General features: G+C 34.8%; 1 protein-coding gene across 1 annotated transcript in view; it reads left to right on the top strand.

The window, feature by feature from the left end:
* The window catches only part of DYNC2H1 (dynein, cytoplasmic 2, heavy chain 1), a 157499-nt gene that overhangs the window by 58499 nt on the left and 78150 nt on the right, over window positions 1-20850 (top strand). Inside the window, exons 56-70 of the mRNA XM_009999379.1 lie at window positions 533-646; window positions 1865-2025; window positions 2190-2313; window positions 3919-4040; window positions 4729-4815; window positions 6100-6226; window positions 7512-7653; window positions 8170-8279; window positions 9996-10094; window positions 11029-11152; window positions 13637-13800; window positions 15076-15195; window positions 16086-16220; window positions 16940-17083; window positions 18792-18881. Coding sequence (XP_009997681.1) covers window positions 533-646; window positions 1865-2025; window positions 2190-2313; window positions 3919-4040; window positions 4729-4815; window positions 6100-6226; window positions 7512-7653; window positions 8170-8279; window positions 9996-10094; window positions 11029-11152; window positions 13637-13800; window positions 15076-15195; window positions 16086-16220; window positions 16940-17083; window positions 18792-18881 — 1863 coding nt within the window. The remainder of the gene's footprint in view (window positions 1-532; window positions 647-1864; window positions 2026-2189; window positions 2314-3918; window positions 4041-4728; window positions 4816-6099; window positions 6227-7511; window positions 7654-8169; window positions 8280-9995; window positions 10095-11028; window positions 11153-13636; window positions 13801-15075; window positions 15196-16085; window positions 16221-16939; window positions 17084-18791; window positions 18882-20850) is intronic.

Here is a 20850-nt window from a genome sequence, read left to right on the forward strand (position 1 = left end):
AACCAAAACAGCTTACAATATATGTGTGGGACATGGCAGTTATCCTTCCAAACAGATGGGTGCAAATTTACAAGTACATAATATATTAGTATTTTTGAGGCTAATAGGCTGTAGTTCCAACACAACTGCTGCTTTTATGAACATTATAGAAAATAAGAGTTTTCATGGTGTCATGAAAGAAACAGAAACGTGAGCAGCTACAAAGACAATGGCAGGAAGGTATTACTTTGAAATGTAGTAAGAGGGTCTCACTTGTAGCATTTTGAAAGGGAACTGATATCTTTCTAAGGAATGGAAAAATCAGAGACAAGGAGAAAAAAGGTCACAATGAACCTCAAAATTAGAGGTACAAATCTTGTGTGTGATAAAGGGAAGGAGACACAGTATAACAAGTTATCTAGTCAATACATGTAATATCAAATTGAAATTGGTATTGTGTAAACTATATTATAATCAAGATTAAGAGTAATAAGAGACCTAAAGTAATAAAATCTGTGTAAATTTGAACACTAAGGGTATTCTTCTTTTACAGAGTGCTAGTGAGCAAAAAACAGAAATGGAAAAAATAAAACACCGGATAGCAGAAGAAGCTGCAGAAATAGAAGAAAGAAAAATAAAAATTGACAATGAGCTGAAAGAGGTTCAGGTAAAAGCTGATGAGGAAAAATAAAATCTTTCAGTCTGCTTTTATTTGACCTGTACAAGTCCTGTCATGAAAAATGAGTCTGCAAAATATATCCCTGCATTTCTTAGATTTTGTGCCTAATTATTTTGGTATTAAAACTTTTGTGCGCTAGAAAACGCTATTCAGTTTGCCAGATTTGGATTGTCATTTTGGCATTTGTGTTCTATTAGATCTTAATTACAGAAATAATTTTCAGGCCAAAGCAGTTACTGTTTCTACTCTGCCATGGTCTACAGCTGAGTTCTTCAGACTTCACAAATGTTTTTCAATTACTTGTGTCTTGCATAGATGAACTACAGTACTCCACTTTGGTCATTCTAATAAATATCATAGACCTCAGTACTATCAGCTGAATGGCAATATTTAATGAGAGATAATTTCCAGTCATTACTAAATTCTAAAAAATATATAACCTAATGGCATTATAGCAAACTTCTTGTTTAAGAGACCTTACAGCCATTGAGCATCAGATTTTTTGGGGAAGTAGGTGTGTTTAATCATTGCTTTTAGTCTATAATTTTCATCCCATGAGTTTTAAAATTGTTCTAAAGAATAAAAAGTAGAGCAACTTGATTTATTTCCTTTTAAACATCATAAGCACCAAGGAATTGTATCCTTATATTGAAGGTGACGTAGAACTATTAGGTTAGGGTAAATCTCTTTCTCTGGTCTTCGATAAATATGAAGGAGGTGCAAGGTGGACACGGTCTTGAATGTTAATCTTTAATTTTCTTCTGTTTGTTGCTAAGGGCAAAGGTTGTCTGGATTTGTTTAGCTATTGAAAACAGAAAGCTTTTATGACCTGTACTTACACGAATCTTTACAAAGATATCCTCAGGCATGCCTAGAAATACTAATTAGCATAATTATTAAAGCATATCTGTATCACAATGAGCTTTTAAGCAACAAAAGAACAAACAAACATGATGGATACTAATATCTATATAACATTTTTCAATTACAGTGTTAAATGAAAAGTTAGAGAATGTCAGGATTATGCTATGCTGTTTTATATGAAAACGTATTTATTACCACTTTAATAACCACATGACACATTTTTTGCATCAGTGGCTGTTTGGTAGGTAATTATGTAAAAAGAAAAATGTTACGGAAACTGAAATGGCAAATGTTTGGTTACTTGTATCCTCACCTATTTTTAATGTGTTTTTATGTTTTAAGCCACTGGTTAATGAAGCTAAATTAGCTGTTGGAAATATAAAGCCAGAGTCTTTGTCAGAAATCCGGTCACTACGGATGCCCCCTGACATAATCAGAGACATACTAGAGGGAGTTTTACGGCTGATGGGGATTTTTGATACATCGTGGGTGAGCATGAAGAGGTGAGGATTATGTTTAAGCTTTAAACTTAAACATTAGTTCACAGTTTGTAATATGTTCTGTGATATTCAGGAGTAATGCATGTGCAGAATTCTTTGGATTCATGGGGAAATAACCTCTTTATCATTTGTTTCTTCTTTACTTACTTATTTAATTCTTTTTACAGTTTCTTGGCCAAAAGAGGCGTAAGGGAGGATATAGCAACTTTTGATGCTCGTAATATTCCAAAAGAAATACGAGAGAGTGTTGAAGAACTTCTTTCTAAAAACAGAGCATCTTTTGATCCAAAGGTAATTCCTGATTCAGTATGTAAATGTAAAGAAGACATAAAGGCAGAAAAAAAAAAAAAAAGACGTATGGTTGTCTGATTTGCCATTTTTAGAATGAACTTAGAGAAAAAGTGATTAATTCTGGTTACAGAATTTGTCAGTGTAAAGAGATAAAAGTATAGCAGACATTACTGTTGTTACTGTTGGTAACAGATTTTTTTTGGTGACTAAGAAGTGGTAGAATGAGAAATCATTATGGAGTCAAGTTATCTTAGATTTTTGTCACTTGTATAATTTAGAACTCAGATCAAGAAAATGTCACTGGCTCTTGGCCTCCTCCTAGCAGTAAGAGTCTTAAGAGTATACTTAATTTAAAAAAAAGGGGCTGTATGTATGGGTGATAATTGAGAATTGATTTGGCACTAACTCAAAAAAGGAATTCTTATGTACTAGTTCTTTATTTTTAAAAGAATGTTGTAGTTCCCTGAGAAGGAACATACTGATGAAATATTAATTTATTAATCTCTGTTGACAACATAGACAGTGAAATTGAGTGCACCTTCAGCAAGTTTGCTGATCGCTCCAAGCTGTGTGGTGCAGTCAACATGCTGGAGGGAAGGGAATGCCATCCAGAGGGACCTTGACAGGCTTGAGTGATGGGCCTATGCCAATCTCATGAAGTTCAACATGTGGGTCTGCATGTGGGTTGGGGCATTCTCTAGCACAGTTACAGGTTGGGTGGAGAATGGATTAAGAATTACATGAGCTGGCAGTGTGTGCTTGAAGCCCAGATAGCCAACTATGTCCTAGACTGCATCAAAAGAAGCATGGCCAGCAGGTCGAGGGAGGGGATTCTCCCCCTCTGCTCTTGTGAGATCCCACCTGGAGTACTGTGTCCAGTTCTGGAGCCCCCAGCACAATAAGGACATGGAACAATTGGAGTGAGTCCAGAGGAGGGCCAAAAAATGATCAAAGGGCTGTAGCACTTTTCCTATGCTCTGAGGGAGTTGGGGCTGTTCAGCCTGGAGAAGGGAAGGCTCTGGGGAGACCTTAAAGCAGCTTTCCAGAACTTGAAGGGAAAGCTGGGGAGAGTCTGTTTACAAGGGCTTGTAGTAAAAGGATGCGAGGGAAGGATTTCAAACTGAAAGAGGGTAGATTTATATTGGATATTAGGAATAAATGCTTTCCTGTGAGGGTGGTGAGATACTGGAACTGGTTGCCCAGGGAAGTTGCAAGTACCCCATCCCTGGAAGTGTTCAGAGCCACGTTGGATGGGGCCTTGAGCAACCTGGTCTAATGGGAGGTGTCCCTGCAATGCAAGAGGGTTGGAACTAGATGATCTTAAAGGTCTCTTCCATCAAACCATTCTGAGATTCCGTGATTCTATGATTTTAAAACTTGTTAACTTCTGTGAAGCTTTGTGAAGATACCCAGTATTTCTTTTGTACAAATTGGTGGCCTATAACATAGTTTCTTAGCAAAATTTTAAAAGTTTTGTTCAGTAGAAGAGCTGACTAATTGGCATATTTAAGTTAATAACTTGTAAATCTATTGCAAGTTTTTATCCTGTATCTCTTCTATGTTGTACTTAAAGGACTTTACTGTAACGCTTCCTGAATCTTTCAGAATGCTAAACGAGCCAGTGCTGCAGCTGCTCCATTAGCAGCTTGGGTGAATGCCAATGTCCAGTATTCCCATGTCCTAGAGCGAATTCAGCCTTTGGAAAAAGAAAAAGCTGGCTTGGAAACGTAAGTTAGACACTTACAAAATAAATGTTCTTAATTCCGATGTAACTGGGATTCCTCCACCAAGAAAAAATTAAAGTTTATTAAAAACAAAAGGTATTAGAAACTGTGCCTTATCCGTAAGTAGTAAAATATTTGTGCTGAGACAGAAAAAGTAAGTGTGCAATATTTTTTTTTTTCCCAAAGCTGTGCCTTGGATATTTTTTGGCCGGTCATGTTACCTGTCTTAGCTGAAATGTGTCAGGGAGCAATAAACATCATAAGTATGCTTAAAATATATTCTGTCTGTGAAACCCACATTGTTTTATGAGATGTGCAGTTCCTCTTTTTTCAGTTACATACCAAGCATAGTCAATTTTTCTTCAGGGTCTAAAAGGTACTACATATGCTTAAGACCATCCATGATCTGAGAAATCTATACTGACTGTTTTGCCAGGTCTTGAAATTCAGTATTGGAAAAATTTATTCTGATCTTCAAGAATACATTTGAGTAGTGTAGGGCTTCCCTTTGTAAAGTTATGTGATGAGAAGTAGTGAAAACTTTTACACGTAGAAACAGATTTTTATTAATAGAAACCACAAGAGTGAGCTGTTTCTGAACTGTCTCTGTGTAAATGACTTTTCTGTTACATTTACTCTTTTTTTTTTTCCCTTTGAAGCCATGGTCTTAAAAAATGTGTTGTTTTTGTAGTAACCTCAAGAAAGCTCAAGACAGAAAAAAGAAGTTAGAAGATCTTCTGAACTCTGTTGGTCAAAAAGTAACAGAACTGAGAGATAAGTAAGTTGGGTTTGCTTCTTTCAAGATATAAATAAAACTTGATGATTTTACAGTATGGAAAATGAAATGTGACCAAATGTAGCTCCCTGCTCTGCAAGATACTTACGTCACAAGTAGCGATAGTTAGGCTACAAATATATACTGTTTGTGGTGATAAATATATACTGTTGGAATATAGTTCATCTCATCTATCAGATGAAATGCTCTTTAGAAGTACCTGCTTCTCACTACTGACTGTTGGAAGCCTTCAGTGTAGACATTGTAGATATCAAAGATAAGCAGTATGTCTTTAATATTTTAAATCTAAGAGGATTTGGATGTCTCCTTAGGACTCTGGAAACATTACTGTACAAGACTTCTGCTGATCAGTTTGAATAAAGGCAGTTCTTTTAAGTTGGCCTATTTTTCTGACAGCTAATTAGCTATCTCTTTTTTTTTTTTTTTTTCATCTCATCAAGTGCATGACTCATGGTGGCATAAAAATTGCTGTTGTGAACCTTTATACTATCTCCAAATTCAGTTTAATCAAAGTCTTTTGCTTCTATTATGTAGTTAGTATAGGAGATAATTTACAACCTGACGTATGTTCATATTGCTAAAAGTAATGTTTTGTAGTCTGCAAAAAATAAATAAATGGAGATTTAATATATATATATAGTGATGTCTCACATTAATTAGATACTGTATACTTTAATAGCAAAATATATTACTTAAAAAGGTGAAATATTAAATGCTTTTATTATTTTAATTAAATATGATTTAAGCTAATTAGATATTAACATTATAGAGTAATAACTAAACTTTGCCAGTTGTTTGGGTCATGTTCTTGCTTCATAGTAGTTTACAAAATAGAGTACTGTGCATTGAACTGGGGTCATCTGTGTGAATTAGCAGTATAGTCCTGTAAAGCTTTCATAGATTAGATTTACCAAAAAAAATTACAAATGTATGGTATGGCATGGAGCCCACTGTTACCTGAATAGATACAGAACAGAACAAAATCACTGCAATTAAGTCAGGCCATTTAAGTAGAAAAAGGAATGATTTTGCAGTCTCTATTGCAAATGTATTTTTAAATCTCATCTGTGCATCTATCTAAATTTTGTTAGCTACAAGTCTAACAAGCTTGTCTGTCAATTAGAAGCAGAAGCTATAAACAACAATTGTAATTATGTTCTTCATAAAGTGTAAGCGAGGAATTAATTACAAATTAAATCAGTTAAACTACCTTGAAAATAATTTAGAAGTTTGTGATAGCAATTACAAACTGTAGTTGTTTTACAGGTTCCAGAGTAGAACAACAGAAGCAGCAAAACTTGAAGCAGAACTAAGTAAAGCTCAGAAAACACTGAAGGCTGCAGAGGTACTGATAAATCAACTCGACAGAGAGCACAAAAGATGGAGCACCCAGGTTAATGAAAATTTTCATAAATGCATCTCATAGCTGATAATTAAAAAATACATTTTTTGGCATTATTTGGAGAAATATGAGTTATTGCCATTCTGCATGTCTCCTAAATGTACATTTATTTGATTACTTTTCTTGCTTCACTGTACAAGTTACCTTGCATATATCACAGTTACACATTGTGTAGACCTCTCCCAGTATTTAATGTAGAACATACAACATTCTTTGACATTTTTCAATCATAATAATAATGTGATATTATGTCAGCAGTTGGATTGTCCAAGTTGAGGTACAATCAAAAGGACAGATTTATGAAAGTGTTAAAAAATCAGTCTTACAACATGTCTCCTTTATGGCATCAATGTTGACAATTCAAATATTAACCTACCCAAAATGTTGGGTTGCTTTTGAAATCTTTGCTTACGTGTTTGGAACTTTTCTGCTTCTAAAGAAGGGAAAGTGAGCATATCTTATTTGCTCAAATGATTTGGGATAAACTAGCAAGTCTTTGGACACACGGGCCCTTCTTCACTCTGAGGCAGAAAGGAAAATGTCAAGGTGAAAATAGCTGTCACCTCCAGAATGCAATACCAAGCTTTCTTGAGTGTCTTAAAATGAAAAAAATCTCCCTGTTGAGAGACACAGTCCTGTCTCTCCATTGACACTGACTAAACCCTAAACAATTAAACTAAATCCCTAAATTTTGAAGAATGAAAGTTAGGTTTAGATGAACCCTTCTTGTAGGTGGACCAGCATAATGGAAATAAGTGGAAGATTTTCCACTGAAAGTAGCCTTACAACGTATTCCATCTGCTGTAGTAAGTTTTTGATATGTTTAAACTCCAGAGTATTTTCATACACTGTATTATTCTCCAAAGTACTGGAACTTCAAAGCAGAGATGAGTTCTAAGTTAGTCTACATGTATTCCATAGCTGACTGTGACTAGGTCACATTTTTTTTTTTTGTTACTATAATACTATTAACTCAGTTGCTTACAAGTTATAAGTTGAATTGTTCATCAAATTAATTGATTTTTAGTTGCTGAATTCTCATAAACATCTGTCTAACTTCTAGCCCAGAGGTAAAAAGAACTTTTTCCTAACTTTCAGATGTATGTTGCTGTGGCTTAGCTAGGTATAGATATCTTAAATGCAGGAAGAGACACTGTCTCAACTGTATTCTCAATGACAGGCAAACTAAATTCTGGCATTTTGGTAACTGATGAGAAATATTCACATAGATTTTGTTTGCAACACACCTATACATGCTTTACTTCTTTATTTGAAGGTGTCAGAGATAACAGATGAGCTGGCTACGTTGCCTAAAAGAGCTCAGTTAGCAGCTGCCTTTATTACCTATCTTTCTGCTGCTCCTGAGGATCAGAGGAGAACCAGCTTGGATGAATGGACCAAATCAGCAGGCCTAGAAAGTAAGATTGTGTCTGAATGTGTCTGCGAGTGTAAATAATTAAGGTTAATTGAGGAAGTGCGAAATTCTAGTGAGTTCTAATGAACAGTCTCAAAAAAAGTGTCAATATTTTCTTATTCAGTAAATACTTGTAAACACAGACTGTTTCTTAGGATTGCTCTATTAATTACTAAGATTATAAATACTTAAAAATTGAGATTTAGCTCCATAGTCCTCACTAAAAAATGAAAGTTAAAATGAATGAAAGTATTCACATTAACTGTTGCAAATCTGCCAATGCATTTTTAATACTTATGCTTTTTCAGTAATAATTTTAATGCATTAGTAACAGCATTAAATATTTTCTAATACCATCATATAGTTAATAGTTACAAGCTTAAGCATAAAAATGATATATTTAAGGTACATCTACAAACTTGCACTGTGTTAGAATCTTCATTGTATATAGAGTGATAAATGCTTAAAAATTTTGCAGACTACAAATCCTAGCACAAACTTGCACTCTTTCATTTATCAGAGTTCAATTTACGGCGGTTCCTGTGTACAGAAAGTGAGGAGTTAGTTTGGAAGAGTGAAAGTTTACCTTCAGATGACCTTTCAATAGAAAATGCTCTTGTCATCTTGCAGGTAAAGGGGTTTTTGGTCTTTTCTTGGAAGTATTTCAGTTTCTACGAAATTCATTACCATGGCATTTTTTTGAGTTTTGAACTATTTCCTTTGTGTTCTCATATTAGCACCACAGAACACACAAAGGGAAACAAATATTTATGTAACTCTGGATATTCTGTAGCAAAAGGGAAAAAAACCCAACAATTTAAGAAAATACAAGTTTTTATTATTCTTTTACAGTTTTCTTCCGAATGTCAAGCAGCCAAAACCTGGTATCAGTCTATTCAGGCTTGAAGTGTGAATAATCATTGACACCAATACACTGAGTGGAAGATTATGTCCTATATTTGTTTACTTTGACTTATAATTTCTAATACTTTTTTAATTTATTTCTCAGAAAAAGGAAAATGCAGGTATCTTTCAAAATATCTGGATTTTTTAAACCTTCAGATTTTATCAGATTAGCTCTGTAATATATGTTCACTTAAGGCCAGTAGCAAACAATACTTGAGAAAAAAATAAATATAGTACGTTTATAATAATGACTCAGTTTATTCATATATAAAAATATATATGCAATCGCATAATTATGTACATAATATTGTAGTTATAATGCAGTCATTTATTAGATCTGCTAGAAAGGAAAGAATCAACGCCATGAAGAGCATCTACATTTGCTCGTTGATTGATGATTCTCTCAAATCAGTTACAGCTTTCTTTCCAATTTAGATTTATCTTGCTGTACCATCTTGATATTAGGTCTAGTTATTCCTTTCTCAGTTTGATTAAAAAACTCTTCAGTTTGAGATCTGTGTAGTTACTCAGTTTGGAACAGTGGGACACAGTAACTAAAAAAACGGAGACAACCCTGAAAATGTTCTTCTATCAGACTGATCCAGAGAACTGCTGAAAATTCATGTTTAAACCCTCAGCAGGTTTGCTGATGACACAAAGATGGGGGGAGTGTTTAGTACACTAGAGGGGTCAAGCTACCATGCAGAGCTTGACAGGGTGGAAAAATGGGCTGCCAGGAACCTTATGAAGTTCAACAAGGAGAATTGCAAACTCCTGCACCTCGGGAAGAACAGCCTCATGTACCAACACATGCTGGAGATCACACAGCTGCAAAGCAGATTTGCAGAAAAGGGTCCTGGTAGACACTGGGTTGTACATGAGTCAGTAATGGGCCCTTGCCCAAAAGAAGGCTAATGGTGTCCAGGGCTGCTTCAGGCAAAGTGTTGGCAGCAGGTCAGGGCAGGTGATTCTTCCCCTCTATTCTGCACTGATGAGGCGACACCTGGAGTGCTGTGTCCAGTGCTGGTCTGCTCGGTGCAAGAGACATGGATGTACTGCAGAGAGTCCAGCGAAAGGCCAAAGAGATGATTAAGGCACTGGAGTATCTCATCTGATGAAAGGCTGAGTGCTGGGACTCTTCAGCCTGGAGAAGAGAAGCCTCAGGGGGATCTTATCCATGTCTATAAATACCTGAAGGAAGGGTGCAAAGGGAACAGTCTGGCTCTTTTCAGTGGCATCCACTGACAGGACTAGAGACAATGGACACAAACTGAAACAAGGGAGGCTCCATCTGAACATCAGAAAAAAAAAAAAAAAATTAAAATTACTTTACCATCAATTTGGAGAATTAAAAAAGGATTCCATTCAATTTGATTCTTAAACAAAATACATTCCTGTAAAAAAAAAAAAAAAGTTTGTTTGTTTGTTTGTTTTCCATAGAGTAAAGTTTGTCCATTTTTGATTGATCCTTCTTTCCGTGCTACTGAATGGTTGAAGACACATTTGAAGGAATCACGTTTGGAAGTTATTAACCAACAGGTGCAGTATTTACCCTAGGTCTTATAATTCTGTTCTGCTTGAGCTTGCCCTATTCCAGGCTTCAGAGAGCAGTTTGTGAAGGGATTTGATGTATACACTTTTTCCCTATAACTTTTGTGTTGTATTATCTGCATTGGAAATAGTAGATTTGATTTCAGTTTTGATAGGGATACCTAAGGTTAATTGTTTACGTGTCACTGTTTATATGGGTGGTGAGGCTTAGCTCAGTTGCACACATATAGGCAGGCATCTAGTGCCATTCAGAAGTCCCCTATTGAACCCCACCTGGCCTGAAGATACCGTTTCAACAAATGTAGGTCTCCACAGATCTTTACCAGCTCTGCACAGGCCTTTTAGGTACTCTGTGATGGTACTAGATACGTACCTTGGGGTAACTGAATTATTCCCTTGCCAGCTGATTGGCTTGATTACCTTTTAGGCTCTGTTGTCTGCATTTTCTAGGATCTCTATTGACTGTAATAGAATCTTAAGTAATACATTCATGTTTAGACACCTAAATGCATATTATATGAATTCTGTCCTTAGGTCTTTGCTCAGTTTTGAGACATAGCTACCTAATATTAGCACATGAGGTGTGTAAATGAGCCAGGTCTTTCAGGTACGCCTGGCAGGTGTGTTTCACAAGACCTGTGACAGACCTGCTCTCTTCTGGTGCAGCACTTGGAGAGCTAGGGATGTTAGATAGGTTACCTTTATGTCAGTAGCTGAATAGCTCAAACTTATTTGAATTAATTGTGAATAAAACCTGAAGTATCAAAGCATGCTTTGAACAGAATTTTTCAGCGATACTACTGATTTTTAGGTTTAGACTTCTGATACAATGCCTTTCTGTTTGTTCTGAAGTGTTCATATTTAAAAAAAACCAAAAAAAACAACAACCATGAATCACAGAAATTTGTTTTTATTTGCCCAGGACACTAACTTCCTAACTGCTCTTGAGCTGGCAGTGAGATTTGGAAAAACGCTCATTATACAGGAAATGGATGGAGTGGAGCCTGTACTTTACCCCTTGCTAAGAAAAGATCTTGTTGCTCAAGGTAAATGACCAAGATCTTTATAAATGCTTTCTCAAAGCTTTTGTAGGTTAGACCTATATATATAATAGAAAGCTCAGTTTTTATGAAAACATGTATATTGTGTAGTTTTTTTCCCTTTTAACATTAACCTTCTACTAACACTTCAGTACATGAAAGAAATTTGAGATATGTTCTTGTTTATTAAGACAAAAAATATTAACAATTATTTAAAGCTTTTTTAATATAATTAGAAGAAAGTGTTTTTATCAACTCTTCACGTTTTAAATGTTAAGGTATTTTCTAGTGATAATTTCAAACACCCTACTTTTACTTAGAAACTTGGGCCTTAAAGAGACCACAGAAACAGAAATCGCACAACTGGTTGTGGTTAGAAATCCAAGTTTTAGAATGTTGGTGTTGCTGTTTATTTTTTGTTTGTCTGAAACTAAAGAAGGTACACAGGTCTGTCCTAGATGTGTCTTTGGAAGGGGGGTTCACAGACATCAGCAAAATGGGGGAATTCAGTGAAAGGAGATTCCCTAACTGATACAATAAAAAGAAAAGAGCAAACCTTTAACCTTAACAAGGGTACATTGTTGGCTCATATTCAGTTGACTGTTGACCAACACCCCCAGGTCTTTTCTGCTAGATCATTGATAAAGATTTTAAAGAGATCTGGCCCCAACACTGAGCCCTGGGGAACACCACTGGTGACCAGCCACCAGCTGGATTTAACTTCATCACAACTCTTTGGGCCTGGCCATCCAGTCAGATTTTTAATCAGTGGAGTGTATGCCTGTTCAAGCCATGAGAAGTCAGTTTCTCCAGGAGAATGCTGTGAGAAACTGTGTCAAAGGCTTTACTCAAGAAATCAAATGAAGATATTAATATGTCTGCAGACAGTGGTGAAAGCAGATTTAAGTTAAGTATACTAGTTTATTCATTGCTTATAATGCTCAGGCATCCTCTTTTGCATGTTAATGAGCTATGATAGTGCTAGGTCTGTGCTAGGGAGTGATAAGTCCAAATTAGGAAGCTGGTTTGTGAAAAAGGGGAATGGGTCACTATTTGAATCTTTTCAGTCATTTCACAAGCAAGCACACACCCATTCTCTTTGTTAAAAATGTGGAGGTGCCTGTCTGCATCATTTTGCTCATGATGAATGTGTATCTTTTCATTACATGAAGTGAAACATGAAGAGAAATGTGAATATATATGCTGCAATAAATTTGACTTGGTATAGCTTCCATTTTCTGTTTGACATTTTTACAGCATAGGCCTAAAATTTATTCTGATCCTTGGCACAGAAGCAAAATCGGGATGTGATTTTTCATCTCTACCAATGTTTTAGCAAGAGATTTATACTTAGAGCATTTCTAATCTGCTCCTAGTGCTAAAAACAGAGAAGCACCCAAGTATGCCACCTCAGAAATGTCTCTGTAAAAGAAATGTTCACTTTGAAACTTTTCATCTTATATTTCTGTCTTTTTTTAGTAGGAGGCAAAATCTTACTCTAGTCATGTGATTGTCTGAGTCTATTTTTTCCTGACCCTGCTAGAGTGGAAACCTGTGGTGGAAAGGGGGTGCTGAGAGAGCACACACATAGCTTCAATCTGTGACAAGCATATTGATAAATTTCAAAATATTGGGAGTATGAACAGAGATTGAAATAATAAAAGCAGAAATGTAATAAATTAATTTTCTTTCATGGTGTGATTAAATAAATGTGTTTAGAATAAGAAAAAAAATATGGGATAATTCTTAATGGAGTATTTTGCTTTCAACCTAATGACTAGATATTGTAGCATCCGTAGTTTCACAGACTTTCTCTGTAACAGTTATAGAAAGTGTTTTTTTAATAGAATTATGATTGTACAGCAACATCAACCTTCTACAAATATATGTAGTAGATCCAGAGCTGAAATCTAATGGATTTGAGTCACATATTTCAGAGCTGAAATCTAATGGATTTGAGTCACATTCAGAAAATGCTGAGCCATCTCAGTTATCTAATGTGTTTTGATAGAGTAATATACCTATGTGGAAATGTAAATGGATATGTTTAAATTATGACAGGTTTCTTTACATAAACAGGGAATTCTTTAGTGCGTTTTCTGTGGTGTTTTATCACCTATTAATTATTTTAAGATCTCAAAGAATCATTAGTATTGCTTTTACTTCAAGTGCATTTATTGTCATTTAAGGGTTTTTTTTGTAGTCGGTAAGGCTAATTAAACTACTCTGCTGTATTAAATATTAAATATTCTCACTGTGTAACTTTCCTGCACTAGTGCTATGTTATTTGCAATTTTGTCTTGACAGTGAAAAATAGGTAATGTGCCTTACATTTTTTAAATTTGTTTTTCTTTCCAAACGATTTATAAATAAATTTGTAAAGTATATTTGCATCTATTGGTCATACGGTATTACAAAAATACCATTCTTTTCAGATAATTCTAGAGTGTTCCAATAAGAGTGAATATAGCATCTATTTATTATTTACAGGGCCCCGTTACGCTATACAAATAGGTGAAAAAATGATAGATTATAATGAAGAGTTCCGACTTTTTCTGTCGACAAGGAACCCAAATCCTTTCATTCCACCTGATGCTTCTTCTATTGTTACAGAAGTAAACTTTACCACAACAGGAAGTGGCTTAAGGGGACAGGTAAGCATTTAGAATAAAAATAATGTACATATAGCAGACATTTGTATCTACATCCAGCTTCTGGAATAAGGCTGTGGTGAAGTTTACATTAATCGTCATGGAGATATTTTCTAGCATACAAATATAAATTATTAAAATCTATGCTGAAATTAAATTTAAATTTTAAAATCTTGTTTTTATGCACTTCGGAGCCAAGTAGTGAGTACAGCAGAGGAAATGGAAACTGTGTCATTAACTTCAGTCACAACAGATTAATTGCTAAGTTTCTGTTCAAGATGCATTTATGGTACAATGGAAACATTTCTGTTATTGCTCTCCAGTGTCCTAGTTAGAGTAATGCTAGCATATAGATACTTGGTGTACTGGGAAAATGTAATTAAACCCAAAAGCTGTATATTTTGCTTCCTTCAAGATGCTTTTGGGTTTTTTTTCTATAGTGTTTAGGAAGCAAAATGTGTACAGATGGAGGAAAGTAAAAAAAAAGAAAAGAGATTAATTAAAGGAAGAAAAAAACCTCTTTATTTGGTATGAAACAAGTTTTTCCAATCTAACAAGAAGCTTGGAATAGGATGAAAATAAGATGTTGATAAGTAACGTAGAATTCAAAATGTGAAGCATAGATGAGCATGGGGATTTCCTCCCTCCACTGAAGATAGGGAATTGACATCATACAATGTAACCAAATGAACTGGACCTGTTTAAATGGAAATACAGAAAAAAAAATATAGCTTTTTGTTTTGTTTTCTCTCTCTGTTGGCAGGAGAGTCTTTTAGTAGACTTGCTGGAAAGAATTTTGCTGCCATTCTTGCCAGTTTGTGGTTTCTATTACATACTTCTTTTTATATCTGATAACAGTATGCACACCCATGATAACTGCCAATCATTGAAACACAGATGTGATTCAGATTAGAGCTGCAAACATTTAGGTCTCAGCATAAAAGGGTGTAAATGAGTGTCCTTAAAGTGATCCTGTGCCTTTTGAGGTGTCCTTGAGTATCTCACCTGACTTGCATCTGCCATTATGCTCGAGGGCATGGTTCACAGTAGCTTCTGGGTTACACTTACCACTGCAAGTCCTGGATGTCTACCTAGAGTTAAAGCTGTTGGATGTCTGGTGCTACTGAGTAAACCCTCAGAAGTCTACTTTCAAAAATAAAGACTCAATATTGCCATACGATTATTGAATATATATTTTGCTATATAAATTATGAATGTATATATTATGAAATGTTAAGAGTGTGTTTCATCCTGTTGAATAGTCTCCTTTCCTTTTAGCTTTTGGCTTTAACAATTCAGCATGAAAAGCCTGATTTGGAAGAACAGAAGACAAAACTGTTACAACAAGAAGAAGATAAGAAGATACAGTTAGCTAAGCTTGAGGAATCTCTTTTGGAGGTAAAATAAATATACCTGTTTTGCATCTGTTAGATCAATAAACCTGTCATGAAACTGTAGTATTTCAATATATTAATCACTGTCTAAGTTAAACGTACGAATTGTTGGGCTAGATTTAGGTTGGTTAAGATCGATTAGAAATTTTATTAAATTCAATGCATTAAAAAAGGGAAAACTTTGTTAAAATTTACAGTTTCTTTTTCAAATTATGTTTTTTTATAAAGCCACGTTTTTAAGCTTGTGCATCATGTCAGATTATACTTTCTAAAGCTGAGAAATAATTCTGTGTTGTGAAAGAAAATAAAACAACTGAAAGAAAGATTCCCAATAGAAAGTTGAAAGATTTGTTGAGATTTAAGACTTTAAACTTCCACAGTGGTTTCTTACTAGCAATGAACTGTAATATTCTTCATGGTTAACATTTTCCTTTCTTGTATTTAAAATTAATATTGTAAATTTCAGTTTACCTTTTAATTTTAGTGAAAGTAAGTATGCTCATAAACAGTTGTACACCTCTATAAGAGGGCTGATTTCTGTTTTGTTTGTATCTGGTACATGGATTTCACCGAAACTGTACTCCATGCCCATAGGAATGGATCCTCAAATCCTTCTGCCTTCTGAAATGTTATTGATGCAGGGAGATTGACCTGCTGCCTCAAAACTCAATCTGTAGCTGAGTCATTGAACTTTGCAGTATTTAGTTTTATTTTCCATGCTTCTTTAAAACAACATCTCAGTTGTTGGAGTGACCACCTGCTTTCTAATACTCTTGATGAATTCATTCAAAGGTTCAGAAATATGTGCAGGTCAGAAAGAAGGACAGCTTCCAAAAATGGTTGCTTAATAGGGTTTGTTTTTTTTAATCTAACGCAGATGACTTTTTTTTACAGACACTAGCAACATCACAAGGCAATATCCTCGAAAATAAGGATCTGATTGAATCTTTGAATCAGACTAAAGCAAGTAGTGCACTCATCCAAGAATCACTTGCTGAATCTCACAGGCTTCAGAGTTCCCTTGATAAGGTAGAAGAATATATAAATCTTATATTTCTGGTTTTTTTTCCTGTTAAGAATAGTAATATTCTCTATAGAGATTATATATATATACACATAACTATAAAATCAGTACATACTAAATTATTTTTTTTAATAAAATATATTTTTACACATAAAAGATATTTTTACAGTTTAAAGTGTCAGCTTGACAGGGTGCTGAGCAGTCTCATATAAACTGTAGTAGTATCTAGAAAGGTTAGACGAGATGATCCTTGAGGTCCCTTGCAACCTTGCAGTCTATGATTCTGTGATATATGGGATATGCAAGTACAGAAAGTATTTTAAGTAATTAAATTCCGTTGTTTTACACATGTTAATAGCTACACAATTTAAAGTCTGCCAGTCTAAATTAAAGGAATTTTCCCCAAGCAAATTTTCCACCTACTGCAAACAATACGGCTCTTATGGATGTTCTTAACATATCCCTTGTGGTTGCAGAAATTTAGATCACTGGTAGTGCTGTTCATCTGGCATGCTGTTTTTGTGGCATATTATTCAGCTTTTCTCTGTGTTCTTATTTGTTTAGTTTTAAACTTTCAGTGAAGTCCTGGGCTACGTTCTAAGATGGGAAGAAGCCTCAGTGCCGTAGGGATTCATTTCCGTGGGACGAAAAAAGTTTACACAGTAACCAAGAGATGGCAGTAATGTACTGAGATTTATATATGTATTTTCTTTTTTACCCACAGGAGAGGGACGCCTATCTCCCTTTAGCGGAGAATGCTAGCAAGATGTACTTTGTTATCTCTGACTTGTCCAAAATTAATAACATGTACCGTTTTAGTTTGGCGGCTTTCCTGCGGCTTTTCCAAAGGGCTCTGCAAAGCAACCAGGTACTTTCTCTTTTCCTACAGCTGTTAATGCTGCAGAAGAATCAGCGTGCTTTGATCCTTAGAATGTTTTAGTTGCTGTACACATTTTTAGAAAATGTTGTATTGTAACTCATGATGAAAATTTTAATAAGTAGTAAAGATGAACTGTTGTGTTTTAGATACAATTTTTAATGATCTTACATGACATATAAATTGTAAAGTTGCTGTCTGAAAACAAAGTAACTCTTAGTATTTAATTTCAGTCTTGCTTTTTGCTTAAGGTCTATTAAGAAAAACAAGATTGATTATAATTTTGTTGAGAGTTCATTTAAATAAATTAATGTTCTAATCTGCAAGTAGTGCAATTCTTTCAACAAGGGGTAGAATAAAAGACCTATATTTTTACATGGTTCAGTTACCTGAAGGCAGATCAGAAGTTTATCTGCTTTTACACCATTTGTAAACATGTTGCAACCTATATTGTTGAAAATGTGAATTTTACTTTTCTGTATTCTAATGGCTGATATATTCTTTTTACTGAAGAACAGAATTACTGATTTATCCCTTGTTACTTCACTCTTTAGATCTAAAAACCCTTGCTGAGTAACAATGCATTTTCTTTTTATTCAAGATCTCTAAAATTCACCTTATTTCTCTTTGTTTCCACTTTAAAAAGGCATTCACCACCCTTTCATCATTTCACTTGTGGATTCCTCTTTATTCTGGCATCTGTGCTTACAACTTTCCTTCAGCTCCAGTCATTACCAGGCACATTGTTCTGACTATGCGAACTTGCCCTCTTTGAAGTTCTTTACCTATTCTTTTCCACAACATGAACTGCTAACTTTTGTTCTTACTTTCACAGTCTTTCATAATTTCTTTTCTTCTTGCCTATTGTGTTACTTAGTTACTCAAAAACTTCTAGTTTTGCCTTCTTTGCTGTTGCCTTTTTTTCTTCTCCTCTATCCAGTTCTTCATTTTTCCCTACCTGACTTTTAGAAACGGGAAATATATTAGTCAAATCAACTTGTGAATCCAAACTGTCTTCCTTTATAACCTCATCTCTTCAAATTGCAGCATGGTAGAAACAACTTGCTTCTGATAAATCTCATACTACCTGTTACCTCCCTTACCTATTTCTTTTTTCTGCCTTTTCTTTCTTATTTTAATGTAGCTCTCTAACTTTTCTCCTGTTATAATTAGTCTTCTAATCTGTAACCTTTGAAGGACAAGGTATATTGACTATATTCTACAATGTTTACTTCAGTTGCACCAAATTTGGCTACAAGTTTTTTGACTACCTTTAATGTCAATTTGTTGTACCCATCATACCTTTTCAATAGTGTTAGATGTAGTAATTAAATGTAGTAATTCAGTACATAAGCAATTTTTTTTAGCAAACATAAACAATGAGATTTCAAGAATATTAATTTCAGGAGAAGAAGCTGTTATCTCGTTCTCTATGTATTTAACTTAATATATAATACTGTATAATGTTCACAGTCAAAATATTCAAGACCAAATTGTTAATTTCTTAATGCTTCATAATGAACTTCTTGTGTCATCATTTACTCATTGATAGCCACAACTGAGTTCTATAATATGTTTCTAGAACTAGTAAGTGCCACATAGAGTCCAGAATGTTTGTGTCATTCTGCTGAAATTTACAGGATACATAAAAAGATTTTTACTTCCATATGAATTTTTGGAATCCAAACTTTCTTTTTAGGGTTCAAATAACACAGAAGAAAGAATCAAGTCACTTATTGGCTCATTGAAACATGCAGTGTATGAATATGTTTGTCGTTGCTTGTTTAAGGTAAGTTTGTATTTTTTCTGGCTTTTATACAGTGCACTGGGTTTGAAGGTATTCTTTCAGCAACCAACACTTGATCTACTTGATCAATCAGTATTGTGTCAGTACATATATAATACATGCAAAAAAATCACACTTACATTATTTAACATGCAAAATGAGGAGAACTAAAAATTAGTATATGACAGAATTAAGAGTGCTTATGCACATTTCTCCACAGAACAGTTTTCTAATGGACAAAGCTATTCCCACTCTAGTCCTATTTCTGCTTTACCTGTGGTTCCTCATCTCTGCCTCATTCTGGCTTCAGAGTCAGTCTCAGGTCACAGCCTTTTGAGCACTCTTATTCCAGTCACTTTTGTTTCTAGCATATTTAAGTATGAATGTTTGACCTAGCTATCATGATAAGGTTTTGTGTGATTTATTTTTATTTTAAATATAAATAAAGGAAATGGAAAATCCATTGTACTATTCTCCTTTCTCTTTTCAAATCCTGCCCCAAATACCTACTTGCTAGCATGTTTGTTTCTATCTGTTACCCCATTCCTCTGTATAATGTTCTTAATGTACTTCTTGTTTGCTCTGGATCAGATGGCTTTTCTCTTCTTGCTATCTTGGTGAAAACCTAGCATAGATATGCCTTTCAATTTTAATTTTAGTTTTCACATGAAACTGTCATAACAGCAGGTGTGTGTCTCATATTCCCAGGCTGAAGAATGTATAGTAGGTCTGTGTAGATAATTTGAGCAGCAGTACAAACAATCTGAGTCTCGACTTTGATTAGTGTGAATGGAGAGATTTTGGAAACTTTTACACCAACTCCTCACCTCTCCCCCCAATCTAGCAACCCTATATTCAGGATGCAGAGGTAGCAGTTATTTCTAAGGATCTTGGTTTCTCAAAATCCAAGTGGATTCTTACTCCCATAGTAATTTAATGTCTGGTTTTGAAGTAATGAATAGATGAATCCTTCCAATAAGTCATCACATCTTTTGAATAGAAGAAAAGATCAAAGATTGCAAAAGCAAGGCAGAGAGGAGATTTCTAGTAGGAAAGATTTTCACTGTGAATAACCAGATTGGAGTTTAGAAAACACTGAAAGTGTGTTACCAGACTAATGGTCCATTCAACTTAGTATCATGTTCTGACAGTGGGGAAAGCAAATCAGCTCCTTTCACCATCAGCAATCCACTGCTAATTCTGCCTTTCATGTATGCAAGTTTTGAAAGACTGCTGTGACATGAAGGTGTTACTGATATCTTCATAAATGGTATAGCTGACACAAGTTTGTACCTTTTAAAATGTGTTAGAATTGGGAAGGATGGTTTTGTTTGTCTGTCTGTGGTGAATATTTACATTTGTGTGTACATAAACTTCAAGTGTGCCAGTAAGTGAAGTGGTACCAAGAAAATTTCCTGAGTACTGGAACTGGCCCACCTGTACTGTTCGTTTGTCAAAATAGTTGCTGACATAGGTCTGGCCTAGGCCAGTTTGCAATCTCACCAAAAATTCCCATTTGAGTTTTGGATACTAAATAATCTGGGAGCATTGTAATAGGCAGTTTGGATTTGGATTTGCTTGCAGACATTGCAGAGAAGATGAAAGAGTTGTATGGTGTGGACTTTGGCCATTCCATGCCTGTTGTTCTCAGTTTCATATGATGTTCATCAACGTATTTTATTTATCAATAGAAAGAGAATTTTAGTGCTTTGCTCAGTTTGACTATGATTCTTAGTTGTGGGGCCTGTTTGCCCTACAGTCCTACATCTCTAAAAAAACCAATAGTAAATACATGCAAAAATAATGTTCTTTATTTGCTTCAGTTTGTATCCTTACAAATACTTTGTACCATATGGTTTTGTAATTGAAAGAATTAATAAAATTAAATAATTTAAAGCAGCAAACAACAGCTTTATGTATCAGTGTCCACAGAGATACAAATTATGCAGAGTTTGTTGTGGCTGGGGGTGCC

Source organism: Chaetura pelagica, unplaced genomic scaffold (assembly GCF_000747805.2).
Source record: "Chaetura pelagica isolate M959 unplaced genomic scaffold, ChaPel_1.0 scaffold85, whole genome shotgun sequence".
Taxonomy (NCBI): Eukaryota; Metazoa; Chordata; class Aves; order Apodiformes; family Apodidae; genus Chaetura; species Chaetura pelagica.